Source organism: Nematolebias whitei, chromosome 5 (assembly GCF_014905685.2).
Source record: "Nematolebias whitei isolate Nwh7 chromosome 5, NemWhi1, whole genome shotgun sequence".
In the NCBI taxonomy this organism is placed as follows: Eukaryota; Metazoa; Chordata; class Actinopteri; order Cyprinodontiformes; family Rivulidae; genus Nematolebias; species Nematolebias whitei.
This window is the reverse complement of record NC_056502.1, coordinates 17902076-17917701: the sequence shown is the minus strand read 5'-3', so window position 1 is coordinate 17917701 and position 15626 is coordinate 17902076. Positions and strand designations below refer to the sequence as shown.

General features: G+C 41.4%; 1 protein-coding gene across 1 annotated transcript in view; it reads right to left on the bottom strand.

The window, feature by feature from the left end:
• The window catches only part of si:dkey-246i14.3 (ephrin A4), a 47148-nt gene that overhangs the window by 11844 nt on the left and 19678 nt on the right, over positions 1 to 15626 (bottom strand). The window contains exon 2 of the mRNA XM_037676935.1: positions 3833 to 4131. Within this exon, the coding sequence (XP_037532863.1) occupies positions 3833 to 4131 (299 nt within the window). The remainder of the gene's footprint in view (positions 1 to 3832; positions 4132 to 15626) is intronic.

Sequence of the window (15626 nt, the reverse complement as noted above, 5' to 3'; positions counted from 1 at the left end):
CAAGAGTCAGGGTGGCTTCTGGGTAATACCAGATGGCTAGGCCTCAGACTGATGAAGCCTCTTGGATCAGGGGCGAAACGTTTCTTTTTAACAAAAAACGAAGTCCAGATGACATGATTCAACCTTTTTTGTTGTTATATACCTGGATGACTGAGAAAACAAACTTTGAGTTTTTGAAACCATTAGTGAAAAGGCCAGACTTCAGGGGTATCTGAGGCAGGCTTGAAACACTTGAGGATACAGTTTTTTTTGGGATTTTTCACCCTTTAAAAGCTCATCTCTGCCTCCAGTTCTTGATTCTCCTAATCCTGTGAACAGAGCTGTGAATCTTGGCTGACCTCATGATTCAATTATGATTCTTCAGTTGACCATTCAGTGCATCTTCATGTGCTGCATCCTTTTTGTTTGTTGTTTAAACCACCATTTGCTTCCATTCTCTCAGTGATAAGCAGTTGGATAAACTTTATTGCTTTGAAAACTCAAATGCATCTTGACGTTGAGCTTTGCGTTCCTCTGCTTCGCTAACATCAGCAAGTTGAAGGGATGTTACTTCTTTGGCATTTTCACATCAACTTAAAGCAGTAGTTCAGATTTACAGAAAGTTCTTGACCAAAGTGGATTAATGTCGCCTTCGAATAACTCCAGTTTAAAGAGAGTTCCACTTTCAGGCCATTCGTGAGAACATTATTGCCACAATAACCACATAACATAAAACACAAGGTGGTTTAAATGTTTATAATGTAAAGTTCACAACAATTTGTTATAAATCTTGGGAGATCGGAGTCATTCTAAGATGGCAGCAAACCTCGTTGTCGGCTCTGACACTAGCTGTTAGCTCGTTGTTTGATCAGAGTTAAACTCGGTTTCTCCAAATAGAAGTTATTGAACAGCCTACAACATAAAATACTTTAATTGTACATAACTTTTCCATAAAACTTAACTTTAAGTGTCTGAACTATCCCTTAACACATCAACTTACGTATTTGATTTTCAAGGATATTCTAAGTCATTTTCCCAGTGCCAACAAAGTCCATGCTCAATAATCCAGGTATACAATCCAACAATTTTCAGTCAGGTCATCTGGACAGTTTCTTCTTCTATTCTTGTATACCTGGATTATTGAGCATGGACTTTGTTGGTTTTGAACCAGTTTGACATGACTGTCGACGAGGGAGAGGACAAGCACCGGAGGAGGGGGCGGGCCAAAAAGACCATCTTAGCTTCAACATAACTGGTTTGTTCCACTTTGGAGTAAGCTGTTGGGGGAAGAATCAGTTTTGTGTTGTGCGTTTCCTTGACTGATGAAGCCTTCTGGATGGAAGGTGAAATGTTTCCGCACAAAAAAAAAAAAAAAAACTGCCCAGATGACCTGACTGAAAATTGTTGGGCATTTTCCCAGTGGTTTTACAACTCAAGTCAAATAAACCCATCTATTTAGGTTTTGCTGTTTTTATTATATTATTACAGCTGTACTAATACATAGCTGTATATTATTACAGCTATTATTTTTTATTAAAATGAAGACAAATAAATGAACACTACTAACTATCCTCTTTAGATTTTGTCAGGTTGTCTACGACTTTCCTGTACTTTTTACTGCTAGCTGTTTATTAAAGTCAAAATGTATTTTCTGTATCCTTATTATTTCTTTAATCAGTGCACATGTGGTCAAAGTGGCGACAGACGATCGGTTAATTTTGCACTTCTGTGCATTTGCTTTTAACTTCCAACATGCTGAGCTTGCTTCACCCCATGAAATTGTTCCATGCTAAAAGCGGCAGCAGACTATCAGGGGATCTCAAGGTGTTTCCTGTTTTTGGTGACCCCGACATGAAGTGGGCTTCTCTCAGCACGGGGTGTGGCGAGGGCCGAGGAACGCTGGCACGAAAGTGTCACGGTCGAGGGTGGAGAGGAGCTGAGCTCAGCGCACACTGAACAAACTAATGCCATTAGTGTTTCTAATACTATTGTGCAGCTCTCCCAGCTAATGCCCATATGCAGTGTCCAGTGCTGAAGGCCCATTATGAGCTCAGACCCCTGAGCCAGACATTTGGACCAACTTTACAACTAATCTTTGATGTGGACAAAACACACATAATCGCTCTGAGCCTGCTGTGACCTGACCGGGAGGGACCTATTGTTGCTCTTCCCACAAAAGCCCAACGAGCATGTGTGCGTATGTGTGTATGTGTTTGGGGGGGTTCACTCTCATGCCCTCACAATACGCCATTGTCCTTCAAACCTCCACAGTAATTTATGTAAAGATTCTCTCTCTCCTTTCGTCTCATCCATGGCTTTTGTCGTTTCTTGCTCCAGCCTGGAGTCCTCCCACCCCCTCCCCTCCCATAATGTCAGGCAGTGTCCATTTTTTGCTCGTTCTATCCTTCTGTCGTGCATCCCCGCTTCTCTACCCATTTACCTCCCTGACCATCGTCCCATATTGATCCCAATTTTGTCCTCTTACACGCCGACATCCCTTCGCCTCACTCACTTAACTCTTTCATCCCTCATCTATTTGTTTCACGTACTCCTCCTTCTGGACTAACACAAAAAGTAAAAAAAAAAAAATCAAGCCAAAAAAATAATTTTACAGTTGTGCGTGTATGTGTTTGTGTGTGTCCCTTTCTTCACTCCCCTCAGTGAATGTAATAGATAAAGGGAGAGGAGCACAGGAGGACATCATGGAGAAACCATTACAATAAAAACACCCGGCAGGTTTATGAAAACATCAAATTAATGCCGTTTTGAATAAAGTTATAAAAGGTATTAATAGAAAAATCTGCAATTTGCAAACACCGGAACATAATCATATAATAAACAAATCTGACTGTAAGAAGCCTGAAAGGAAAACTGATTGTATCACTTAAATAAACCCAACACACAAAAAAAGGACAAGCTAAAGCTTTTTGCACCTGAACAACATCAAGCTTTAAGCCACATTTGCTTCTAATAATTGTACATCGGATATATTAACCAGACATGGGCAACATATGGCCTGAGGGCCAAACGTGGCCCTCGGACACTATCCATCCGGTCCCAAAACTCTTTATTAAGAAAAAAATGAATAAACAAACATTTTGTACTAACAGAAAGAAACAAAAGTCAGATTTTTACCTTTGATTTCACTTTCCATTTCACTTTGTGCAAAGTTCAAGAAAAAGCTTGAAATAAAGTATTTCAGATTATGTCTTTAAGAAAATTCTATACACGGCCCTTTGATTACTTTAATTATCTTGATTTTGCCTGTTGGGGGTGGAAAAAAAAGTTGCACACCCCTGCTCTTGTCAGCAGAGCTAAAATGATATGAAACGCACCTTTAGTTGTTTGACATTTTACGTCAGCTACATTAAGATCAGCTGTCAAAGAATAATGCTAATGAAGAAAATCAATCTTAAGGAGATTGTTTTGATCTTTGGATGTGGGGCTTTGTGAAAAGATTGTGAACAGTCAATATCTAACCTGCTGCAGACAGCTTTTTGTTTGAAGAGTTTAACTCTGATTAAAATGATGAGCTGAGTGTCTGAGTGCAGAGGATTGTTGCCATCTTAAAAACAACTCGAAATGATGTCCTGACATTTCTAGATAATTTTATCATCTGCAAATTGCGGTATCAGCTAGCTGTAACACTTTCTGTGCAGGCTGGGAAACTCTTGGCAGTAATATTATAAATGTTTCCTAAACCCAACCAGAACCAAAGTCCCAGAGCTTTTATACATTTAACTATATAAAACAATTTAGTGGCATTCAAATGAAGACATATTTTTAAATGAGTATGAAGTCATCAGTTTCATGGATCCTGTGTCACAAGAGTCTTCAAACATCCTGTACTTACAGCTGTAGTAGTAATGTTTCCCCGGCAGAAACTCGAAGCCCAGGGAGAAGGGAGTAAACCTTTGGATCTTCTCCGAGAAGCGCACGGGTCCAAATGGAGCGAAGGGGGTGTTACACTCCCACCGCTTGTTGGCCCCTCTGGTTTCCACACAGCCTTTGAACGACTCCTCGCCCACCAGGTAGAGGGCCAGAGTCTCCGGCTGCTCCGGAACTGGAGCCCCCATGGCGGAGTAATGGGGGCAGTAGATGTCCAGGTAATCATTGAAATTCATTTGGATGGACAGATCTCCTGCCGTTAGCCTGGAAGGAAGAACAGCAGGGACATTAATATTTCACATAACAATTACAGACTAATTCAACATCGAGTTGGTGATTAAACACAAAGAGCGCCTGGAGGAGCGCAGAAGATGGAAAGGTCATCAATAACGCAATTACTGTTGATGATGGAACAAAGTTTGTGCAGGACTTCAACAACGTTTTGGGCTTTTATAGATCACAGCTTCATTCTATTCCGACGAGGGAGCGATGCGCATCAAATGGGAACAACAACTATTCTCAAAATGCTAATCAACACCACCGGGAGAGAAAGATGAGCGTAAAATAAACTCGACTCCCTCTGCTTTCCACTTCCTACTTTACAACACAGACAGGCATGTGCAAACTGAAACGCACTTGCACGTGCATACTCAACCATGTCAGTCAAGGCTGACTAGCTTTTAGTACTACAGCAACTTTGGACAAGACTGCATTTTTAGAACAGAAGAAGCCCTTTCACACGGAGGCCTCTGACTTCCTGTCAGCTACAAAGGGTTACCCATGTAGAAAGGTATAGGAGAAATAGATGAGTAGGAAAATAAAAAAGAGGTAAACATGACAAAGACAAATGAACAGCACGCAAAAACAAAGAGATGTTTAAAACGTGATGCCACAGCTGGAAAAAGCAGAATCACATCAAAAGCGAGAGAAAAGTTAGACAAATAGGTGAAGAAAGTCAAGTAAAAGAAAAAGAAAGTAAAGTGTTTTAATTAGTGACCCCAGAGAGTCAGAGAGGAGAACACCGAAGCGAAGGAAGGACTTTAATTGGGCTCCTCTTCTCATGGAGCAGCGAGAGGAAAGAATGAGGGGCCGAATGTGGCTCGGGCAGAAGGGTTCAGGTCCGTCAGTGGGAGTCTTTATAGAGGGGTGACGGACCGAGGGAAGAGAGGAAGAGAGTGCTGGGACTCAGTGTAGGGGAAAGCTAGCGTAGGATGGGGCAGAGGTGGAGGTGGTGTTGCGCGGCAGCTCGGACTCAAGTTAAGTAGGCGGACAAAGGAGGAGGGCAGAAGAATAAATAGCAGGAGAAAATGAGAGCGGGGAGTAGTGAAAGTAGAAGGAAGAGTCTGATGAAAACAGAAGTGAAGCGGGTAGACATGACAGGAAGCAGGAGTCTGAGATGGTCCAGCAAATCTGCGGAGTGTATTAAAGACGGATGGAGAAATGAGATGAGAAATGACAAGAGACTCGCAGAGGGAAGGGAAGCATAACTAAAGAAGAACTCAAACGGACCTGAACATTCTCCAATACTGCAACTCTGAAACTGAACGTGAGTGCAGTAGGTGGTCACCTGAGTCAAATAATGGAGCAGAACAGACTAAAACACAAAGAAAAACTCTGGTGATGAAGCTTTCCGAGGCCGTTTCCTGTGTAACCAACGATCTATCAAAAAGGACAGGACTTCATTGATCAGGATAAGTCCCCCGAGACACAAATGCATGATCAATATCCCCTCTGTCCCTGTATGTGCAGCAGACCATGTCCAGTGACTATTACCTGTGAGCACTAATTATAAAAGATGTTTGAGTTTAAACTAATGCATGTAAGCACACGCTCTGACACAAATATAGAAGCACAAAGCAGTTTTTCCCCTCCATACCACCTGTGGTGCTTTTAAAGACAACTCTACAGCTGAAAAAGGTTTCCTGTTGAGGTGTGTGCACATGTGTGTATGTGTGTGTATGTGTGTGTGCATTTAACAATAGACTCATGCTGCGTCAATAAGCTGCACTACCTGCTACAGATGTCACTCACTTCAAGATTCCAACAAACCTCACTCTGAATTCCTCCTCACCCTGTTTTTCCTACTCCATCTCCTCCCCACTTTGGATGGCACACACTCATCCTCCATCTGTTGCTTTCAGAGACTGCATAGCCTATATTACCTGACCCCCCCTCCATCTCCCACAAGCCTCCCTCCACCCTGAGCCTGCACCATATGCACACCAGCAATTACAGAGTTGGTACGCTGTACCAATGTCAAACTGTCATCCCTCTTTTCCCTTTCTCTTCCTTTTCCTTCTTCCCCTTCCTTCTCTCCAGTCCTGGTAGGCTTGGGTATGCCCTAATTACACTCAGCATCCTCCCCTCCTGCCAGACACCAAGCCAGGAGAGCGGTGACAGCAGAGGGGCATCATGGGAACCTTGCAAGCTGTGGATGTCAGAGAAGAAAGCGCTCAAGCAGCCTATCGGCGGGAGATTCCTCTGGATGCAACAAAGAAGAATGATTGGGTCCAGTTTGCTAGAGCGGAGGGTGAATAACAGCACACTTACCCACAACACACAAATAGTTTCACTTATACCACAGAGCTGTGCCTTTTCTTTGAGGGTGATGAGGGACACAATTTTAAAAGAAATTGGTGCGAGTTTTTTAATCCATCCATCTATCCGTCCATTCATCATCTTTACCTGCTTTTTTCTTTTTGGGTCACTGGTGGCCATATCCAGCCGTCCCCGTGTGAGGGGCAGGGCACACCCTGGACAGGTCTCCAGTCCATCACAGGGACACATAAACTGAGACAAACCACCGTTCCCTCTCTCATTCACACCTAGAGACAATTTAGAGTTACCAATCAGTCTAACACAGTGGTGTATTCTACATTTTTGTAGTGGGTATAATGTGGTAAAGTTAGTTTAACGTTGGACGCTGGACACCGCTGAAGCCACGGAGCGTGAATGTCCAACGTAAAACTAACTTTACCGCAGTTGCTCTGTATACTGTGCTTAAAAACCCAAGTACAATGTACAATGTAATCATCAACTTATTTTGATTTTTAAACAGATCGAACATTTCCAAATTTCTCTGATGCTAATATTTGAAGAAATGAACAACAAACTTTGTACGACAGTTGGCTTTGTATTAAAAACATGTTATAGAATTTATAAAACAGTATCAAAGCAAAACGTGTTCAAGAATTAAGTAGTAAGCACAGAAGTATTAATTATACAATAATTTGCTGGATAATCGACTGTAATAAACAAGAACTGATAGACTGCTTTGGAAGCATTTAACTGCTGTTTAACATATCCATGACATGCGCCTAATGAGATGTCATGTATCATTGGGCACTTTTAAGTGGGTATACTGAAGCTTTTCTAGTGGGCATAGTTCGTATACCCGCGTATCGCGAAGACTACACCACTGGTCTAACATGCATGTTTCTGGTCTGTGGGAGGAAACTGGAGTACTCGGAGAAAACCCACGCAAGAGAGAACATGCAAACTCCACCCTGAACGGTCCCGACTGGGATTCGATCTGGCAACCATCTCACAGAGCGGCAACAGCTCTACCAACTGAGCCACCGTGCCACTGCAAGCTTTTTATTGACAAGAAAAATTAAACTGAGGAACTGAATCAGAGATAAACTGAGCTTGTCCATAAAAAAAGCAAAAACCTGAAAAAGCCAAAGTTGTTTCCAGAATAGTGCTCTCAAATCCAGAAACTCAACATCACTGATATCCTGCAAATGTGTACATGCTGATATGCATGCACAGAGGAGTGTATACACATATATGCAGTTCTAATGAAATGCAGGGGGATTGACAGCAGCTACAGACCTTTGATCCTTAAATATGAAGAGAATAATTAAAGGAGCAACAATTTTGAAACACAGCCACGGGAATACAGAGCAGATACTAACTTGCACTCAGCAGCTGCAAACCCTGCATCCTGAATACACTGGGGCAACCCGACACGTGTAACGCACATAAATACTGGGTATAAAAATATCATCTTACAATGAAAATGCTAATAGTATGATTACACACTTATCTATGTGTCCCAAATGACTGCATGGGATGTGCACAGTATGTAGACACCTTCCTGCTTGTGATGGTACACTAACTACCCCCCCCCCCCCCCACATACACACACACACACACACACACACACACACATTAAAAAGACCTTCAGTGATAGTGGGAGGGTAAAATGCTTGGTTGAACCTCAGTTCTTCCGTGGTTAATCGCAGCAGGGTGAGCGCTAACTTGGAGTGCTGTGCTGACTGGGCACAGCACTCTGCGGTCACAGTGCTTGGGCTGGATAAACTACAGCGTGACGCAGTTGCACACACACAAACACACATACAATGGTGGATCCTTAAGGAACAACAGTGTGGATACAGATAGATCTTGTGATTTGTGAAATGGTGTTTTATTTTCACATCACGGTGTGAAATGGGTGAAGCTCACCACCTAACTGAGGACTCAGACAGTGAATAAAACCATGTTAGTGTTGAGAGCACAAGTACAAACCAGCATTAACAAATACAATTCAACTCAAAAGGTAAGTTTTGCTTTAGGTGCAAACCCCCTCACACCCCAAAAAACTTTTCAAAATGGCTACCAACTGAGCACAGTTTATGGTACATCAAATAATCACTTGTTCTAGGTTTAGCTACGTAGTTCAATTGCAAAAGTTTGTAGTGTTAGGTTCAGGGCCTTGTAAGGTCACTGTTCAATGGAGCCAAAAGGATTACTGATCCATTCCTTCCAACCTTTACCTACAATCCTACTTATTATGTCCAAGAGTGAGATACTGGATACAAGCGATTGAAATGGTTCAGGCCTAGATGTAAGGTGAGGAGCTCCCATAATCTGGGGGAGCCCAGAGTATAGTTGCAGTACCTCCACATTAGAAGATGTCAGCTGAAGTGGTCTGATTATATCCATCTCCTGGGAGCTTCCCTCTGGAGGTTTTCCAGGCACGTCCTACTCGAGGAAGACCCCAGGGCAGACCCAGAACTTGCTAGAAAGATTGTGTATCCTTTCTGCCCTGGGAACACCTAGGGATCCCACAGGTAGGGGCTGGAGAGTGGTGCTAGGGAGAGGATTGTGTGAGCTTCCCTCCTGGACCCGTTACCTCTGTCACTTAACCACAAATTAGAAACTAATAGAGGGTTATCTTGCATTCAGCAAAAGGATGAAAAACAAATCAAACCTGCCTTTAATCATTTCCTGGCTACAGAGTTTGCAGTGATTCAAATGGAAAATTGGAAGCTGGGTCCATACACCATGCAATCATTTAGTCCAGAATACGTCGATTATAATACACAGCAGAAAAAAATTACACGATACCCTCAAATTTTAATATTTTTTTTGTATTACATAGGATGGCAACTACTTGTCTCCTACCATTGTTGTACACCTTTATGCCATCACCTCCGAAAGAACAAGCGGTAAGCCAATGTCCCCCATATCACTGAGGGATTTGAATAGTGAATGTTTGTAGATCGAGATGAGTGTTTTTCTGGATTGGACTTGAACAGGGGATGCAAGTAAACCTTAATACTTGATGCAAAAAGTTTAAGTGGGTAGGAGTTACACTGTGAAGAAGAAGAGAGATATTTTTTCTTGCCTGAGGTAGAAATTCTGAATTTCTGTAACAACAACTGTTTGATGTCCAGCTCCTGAGCTGTTGGTATTCAATAACTGTGGACTGAGCAATTTAGTTGAATAGCCAAGGTATCTACTGTCTGTTAAACAAATTTCCACTTGGGGATAATAAAGATTCTTGAACTAGGATGTCTTCTGACACCGAAACACTTCTGGGACATCATAAAGAAAAACAATAAGAAGGCATGGGGATATTATGATGGATTTAGTTGAATTTTAACACTTAAAAAAGAAAAGTAATGGGAATAAGTCAGCATTATAGGATTTCAGAAACATGTCCCATGATCTTTTGTTGTCAATGCCACTGAGACCATGTGAGTTACATGAAAAAGGGACAAATAAAACAAGAATACATCAGCAATCCTGGGAAAGAGAGTTATTAAAGAGGAGATATAAATAGGGAGCCTAGAGGAGAGCAAGTAGAGAGTAAAAGGTAGTACATTTTATCAGTAAATTACATTATACTTTGCAGTTAACTTGTTATGCTCTCATGTGATTCTTCAGTAAAACAAGACCTCTTTCATAGAAGTCCTACTGGACAAGCAAAGTAATTCATGATCACTTAATGCTGTAAAAAACCACAAAGTACAGGATAGTCAGTTCATCTCCTCCAATTTTTAAAAGTTGAGTGTTTTTTTCCTGATGCGTTCTCCATCCATACCTCACAGAAGAGCGGTAAGTACCATTATCCATACCAACCTACTCAACATGATTAATCTCTGCCAACTCCCTCAACTCTATACTCATATTCCTCCCATCCCCTCACACACATATGGCTTTATATGACTCTTATCATAATGGCTTTCATTTTTATACGTCTAAACATTTCATGATTGCAGTTACACTCATTCACTCTACCTTTAGATTGATTAGGTTGTGTAAATAACATTGTAAATTGAAAACAGAAAAAGACAAGGGACAAATGACAAGTTTTACAGACAAAGCAACTTTTTAATGTTGGCCTATGACAGCATGGACACTTTGCTGTCCATCATCCTTTATCCAGTCCACTTCCCTGTCCCTTTATATTAATGTAAGGTTTGCTTTAACACTTTTTTTATTATAAAAATAAAGTTTTTTTTCCCAAAAATATTATGAGTAGATGTATTTTATAATGTAAGAAAAATATGTATATTGTGCAACAGTCTGGTGCACATCGGAATATGAAAAATATGTCAGCCCTACAGAATCGTTCACCCTCAGGACCTACTGGTACATTAACAGACTTGGGGGAGGGCCCCTTTACAAAGGTTTGCCTTGGGCTCCAAAATGGCTAAGTCCACCACTGGTAAACAGTCCAGTTAAACAAATAGTTTGCAATCAGTCATAATGGTGAACTGATGTGGGGGCCGAGATGGTGTAGAGGCAGGGCAGCCGGCTTGGGACCCGAGAGTCCCAGGTTCGATCCCCAGTCACTGCACATCACGTGGCGTCTCTGGGCAGCACGTCTAATTCCCAAAATGTCCCCCGGGCGCTTTCAATAGCTGCCCACTGCACCACCTGGTGGTGGATGGGTTAAATGCAGAGACTAATTTCGCCATTGTATGGAAACATACAGTGCTGACTTTGTGATGACATTATTATTATTATTATTATTATGTGGAAACAGACTTCTTCTTTTGTCAACCAAATTAGCAGGCGAGCCACATTTTTAAGGCAGTAGAAGTTGGCTGATATTAACGTATCTTCCTACAAGCCATAGCTTGTCTATCAGGGCTCCTCAGAAGTCTGTCCCATTCCTTAACTTGACAGGAGCAATGCGTCCTTGCCCTTTAAGAGTGAGCTCACCTTTCAGCAACTTTGAGAATGGAATGTTGCCCAACGTTACAGTAGAAAAGAGACGCTGGGGTTGATTTTTTTGGCAAACTTCTTTTTTTTTGCTGCTGCTTCTGCTATACAGGACAGCCACATGTTTTTTTTTCATGCTTTTAATATACATGGTGATAGTCATCTTGGATTTTCACATGACAACCCAATTTTCGAAAGGAACGCCAAGATGCACCCACAAACTAAAATGGAATTTGGTATCTTGCTTATTTTTCAAGTTACCCAGCTCACAACATGTGTGGATGGACAGACAATGTATCCAATTCCACTTTTTGCTCTGGGATGGCGTACAAAAAAAAAAAAAAAAATAGAGTAGTAAATTTTGAATTATACCACCTCCAGTTATCACCTGACCTCAGTGGTTACACACCTGAAACCAATACGAATATTTCTTGAAGTCTAAATTTAAATTTCTAGTGAAGTTGCAAAAGGTATTGGTTAAAATATTCCACTAAGAAAATCTATGTGCCATTACCTGTAACCATTCCCTTGAATACTAGTTGAATTCAAAACAGTTTTTAGTTAATTTCAGCAATATCTCAAAACAGATTAAACTAAAAATTAAAACGATTGATAAAACAACATTTTTAATGAAGAAAATTAACTTGTAGGGTTCTTAGGAAATGTGAAAAAATCTCCATTTCAAGGGCCAGACAAGTCTTTTCCCTTTACCTTCCCCCTAAAAAGAATTGGGACACCCACAACCCACCTGGTGAATGTGCAAACAGTAATGGGAAGGGCTAATGGTTAGGGAGAAAGGGGTGAAATGGGAACCAGTCATGTTAATATAGTTTTCAGGCTTCCATGAAGATATTTGGACATTAAATCTATTCTCACTACTTGGGTATGACTAAAGATTTGAGGAGGAACTTAACACCTTCATTCTGATTAGATGAAGGAGAATCGTCATGTCAGGCAGGCGTACTGATCAATAGCATCATTACTTTCAGAAATAACGGATGGAAACATTACAAAGAACTTGTGACTAAAAGAGCCTAAAGACAGCTAAAGAAGAAAGAAAGAACAGAGGTTTACTAAAAAGAGAACAACGTTTCCTTGAGGTCTAAGCGTCATCCTACTCCACAAGTTATAGAAGAAAGACAAGAGGAATCATCCAAGAAGAGGAAAACAGGCTTAGTTTTCTCAATGCGGCTTCTAAGAATTGACAAGCCTGGAACCGTCCCTCTCCACATGGATGAAAAACAGAACAAAAATCAGGACAAACACCCCTGTGCCCCCCTCCATGCCCACACAACGCATAGCTGTGTTCTGAGTTCAAACCTCAGTGTTATGTCTATTGTAATTCATACTCCCTTCATTGCACATAAACAAGGATGTCTCCCCCCCCATCTATGACCATCTGTGGCCCCCCCACCATCTTGCCTGCCCAGCTGGCTCCAAAAAAATCCTTTTTCTAAGCCTTTTCCTTCCACCCCACACACTCAAGAACCTATAAAATTCACCTCTTTAGACTCAAACTGAGGCCAAAGGCCTGATCAACACCTCATCACAGAGCGGAAACTGGGACTGGGGGGGCTGCTGTGGTTATCTACTCATTCCTGTTTTGGATGTGTGTGCAGCAGTGTGTGTGTCTTTTGCTTCCTTCAAGGTCAGCAGGATGTGGATCTTTGCCATAGACCAGACATTTTGCTTTCATTTCTGCGACTCAACCTTCACAAATGCATGGTATGTGAACTTTGCGACATTCCCCCCTCTTTGGTTTCTCCGTCTGTGTGTGGTGGTTTTTTTTTTCTTCTTCTTCTCTAAAGTGTCTTCTCTGAACACTCCTTTTGATCTGTAAGGTTCTTATGTTTAAACTACCGCACCATCGAACAAACCAAAAGCATCTGCCCTTAAAAGCTACCACACAATAAACGTTGACCACTGTGGGCGTGAATATGTGCCACCTCAACAAAGTGACTGCTTGCGACTTGTTCTTTCCTGCAGGCTCAATAAAATGACCAAAAGCAAGAGATTCGTGCGACCTTTTATTCAAACTGTTTGGATCAGCAGGCTGCCTCTGCCCACACTCTCCATCAGTCCACAGGCAGATAAAACACAGCTACACAAACACACCTGCTGCTTCAGGCCTGAAGGATCCCCAGCCCAAAGTAAAAACAGACCCTATTTTCTGCCTATTAGGACATCGGCCCGCTTACTGTGATTCTGTGAACTCAGCAGCACAGCAGGATGCATAGTTACGGCCAGCAAGAGCTGAGGAGAATCGCTCGATTGAGGCCTATGGGACCGATCTGTATGGAAACCAGTTCATCTGAACCATTTTGATATGGCTGCAGGTCTGCAGGAACCATCAGTCCTTCATGTGGCAGAGCTCGCTCATGCATAGGGACGACTCGCCCTGTGTGGTCTAGTCCAATCCCAAAATAGTAACTTTTTCTTGAAGGTATGAAATTACTGTCCACACGACGCAGCAAATGGACCGGAGTGCAGTCCTGTTTCTCCGTTTGACAAGAAGCACTGCCCAGAGAAAAGTCACTTATCGCCACGATTTTAAACCAAGTGCGAAGGAGCACAAGCTAAAGAGTTTGGAAGACTGACAATGCAAGCGTGTGCCGATGAGGAAATGCACACGAGCGAAAGTGGGGTGCACGGAAGAGGGGGTAAATAAGGTCAGACGTGCCGTTACCAGGACAACCACCAATCCCGAGCTGGGATTGGTGCCAGCAAGCCAACACCCCGCCCATCCATCTCCTTGCTCCATTCGTCTTTTTGCCTGCGTCCTTCTGTCGGACAGCCCAAACCTCAGAGTAATGAGTGCTCTCCGTGTTGCAGCCGTCTAAAAGCAGCTGCGGGGTAAACACAGGGCTGATTTGTGCAGGTGCCAGGCTCGAATACAAAAACTCGCACACAAACGCAGCCTCCGAGTGAGCCAGCTTACAAGATGGGGTAGTGGGGTTGAGGCATAGTGACAATTATAGTAGGTGGCTACAAACAGCTGGGTTCAGATGATTTCTAAAAGCCATCAAGTGACACAAAGTTTGCGTGCAGTTTATATCAGATGGTGATCGGTTAACGCAGCACAGTTTTTAAAAAGGTAGTCCGACATGAGACTCAGAAGGATTACAACTTTTCACGACCAAAAGCTTTGTAGAACATATTCTATCAAAACCTGAGGGTTTCTGGAAAACTTTAATGCCCGTAAATTGTTTTTATTCTCCAAAGAACAGAAAACAAAACCAACTGACAGGTCAACACTTTTGTTTTAGTTACGCTCTAAGAAATTAAATGTTGATTTAGGTCAACTAAGTCCACTAAACTTGGTTGTTTAAACATTAAAATAATATAATCTTCAAATTATTATTATTATTATTTGAATCACAAAAAAGTTAAATCGTCTTCCAAACAGAAACTGTTCAGATGATGCAATTTAACATTTTTGCGATTTATTTACTTGTACGATTGAGCATACTTAATCTTTTTTTCAGTACCAAGGAGTACTTTATGATGATGGATTAAAGATATTTCAGAAGTAAAAAGTTTTCATTTAAAAAAAAGTCCCAACAGACATGAAAAAAGGAACTCATCCTAGTAAAGTATTTATTCGGTGAAAGAAATAGTACAAACATATTTGGTGCATTTAAAATCTCCTTATTCTGATTAAATACAAAAAAAGGCTCATTTAAATTGTGAAAAAGAAGAAGAAGAAGAAGAAATGCTTTCACTTTAGGATCAAATAATCATGTATTTCAAACATTCAAATGTAATTTCGTAGAGTGTATAAAACAGTTATTCACTCATTGTTAATATTTAATAATTGCATAATTAAAAAAAGAAACAGTGTTGCATCACACAATAGGAACAATTAATCCTCTACTGAACACAGGACCGAAATTATTTACTAACTTGTCTGTTTTTAACCGTTTATACCCTGAACTGAGTTTTTTTTTAGTCACAGTTAATAAAATATGAAAACTATAACTCAAACAACTCCCATGTTTACCGTCTGTCACCACGAAGGGCGATCATGTAACAGCCCTGTTACATGATCGCACTTTTTTTTTTTGTTTTTTACAAATATTAAGCTAGAGTCTTGTGTGGTAATTATACCTGAGAGTCATCTCCAACACAAAATGCAAACAACTGAGATCTATATTTAAAATGTTGGCTCTAATGGTTTGTCTGTGAGCAAAATACTTTCTGACTTCATTTTCTTATCATTTACTCACTATAGGCCTTATTTACCCACTCCAAACCATATCCATGGCCCGGGTCTTTCAGCCCACCTGAAAGACCTGGTTCCT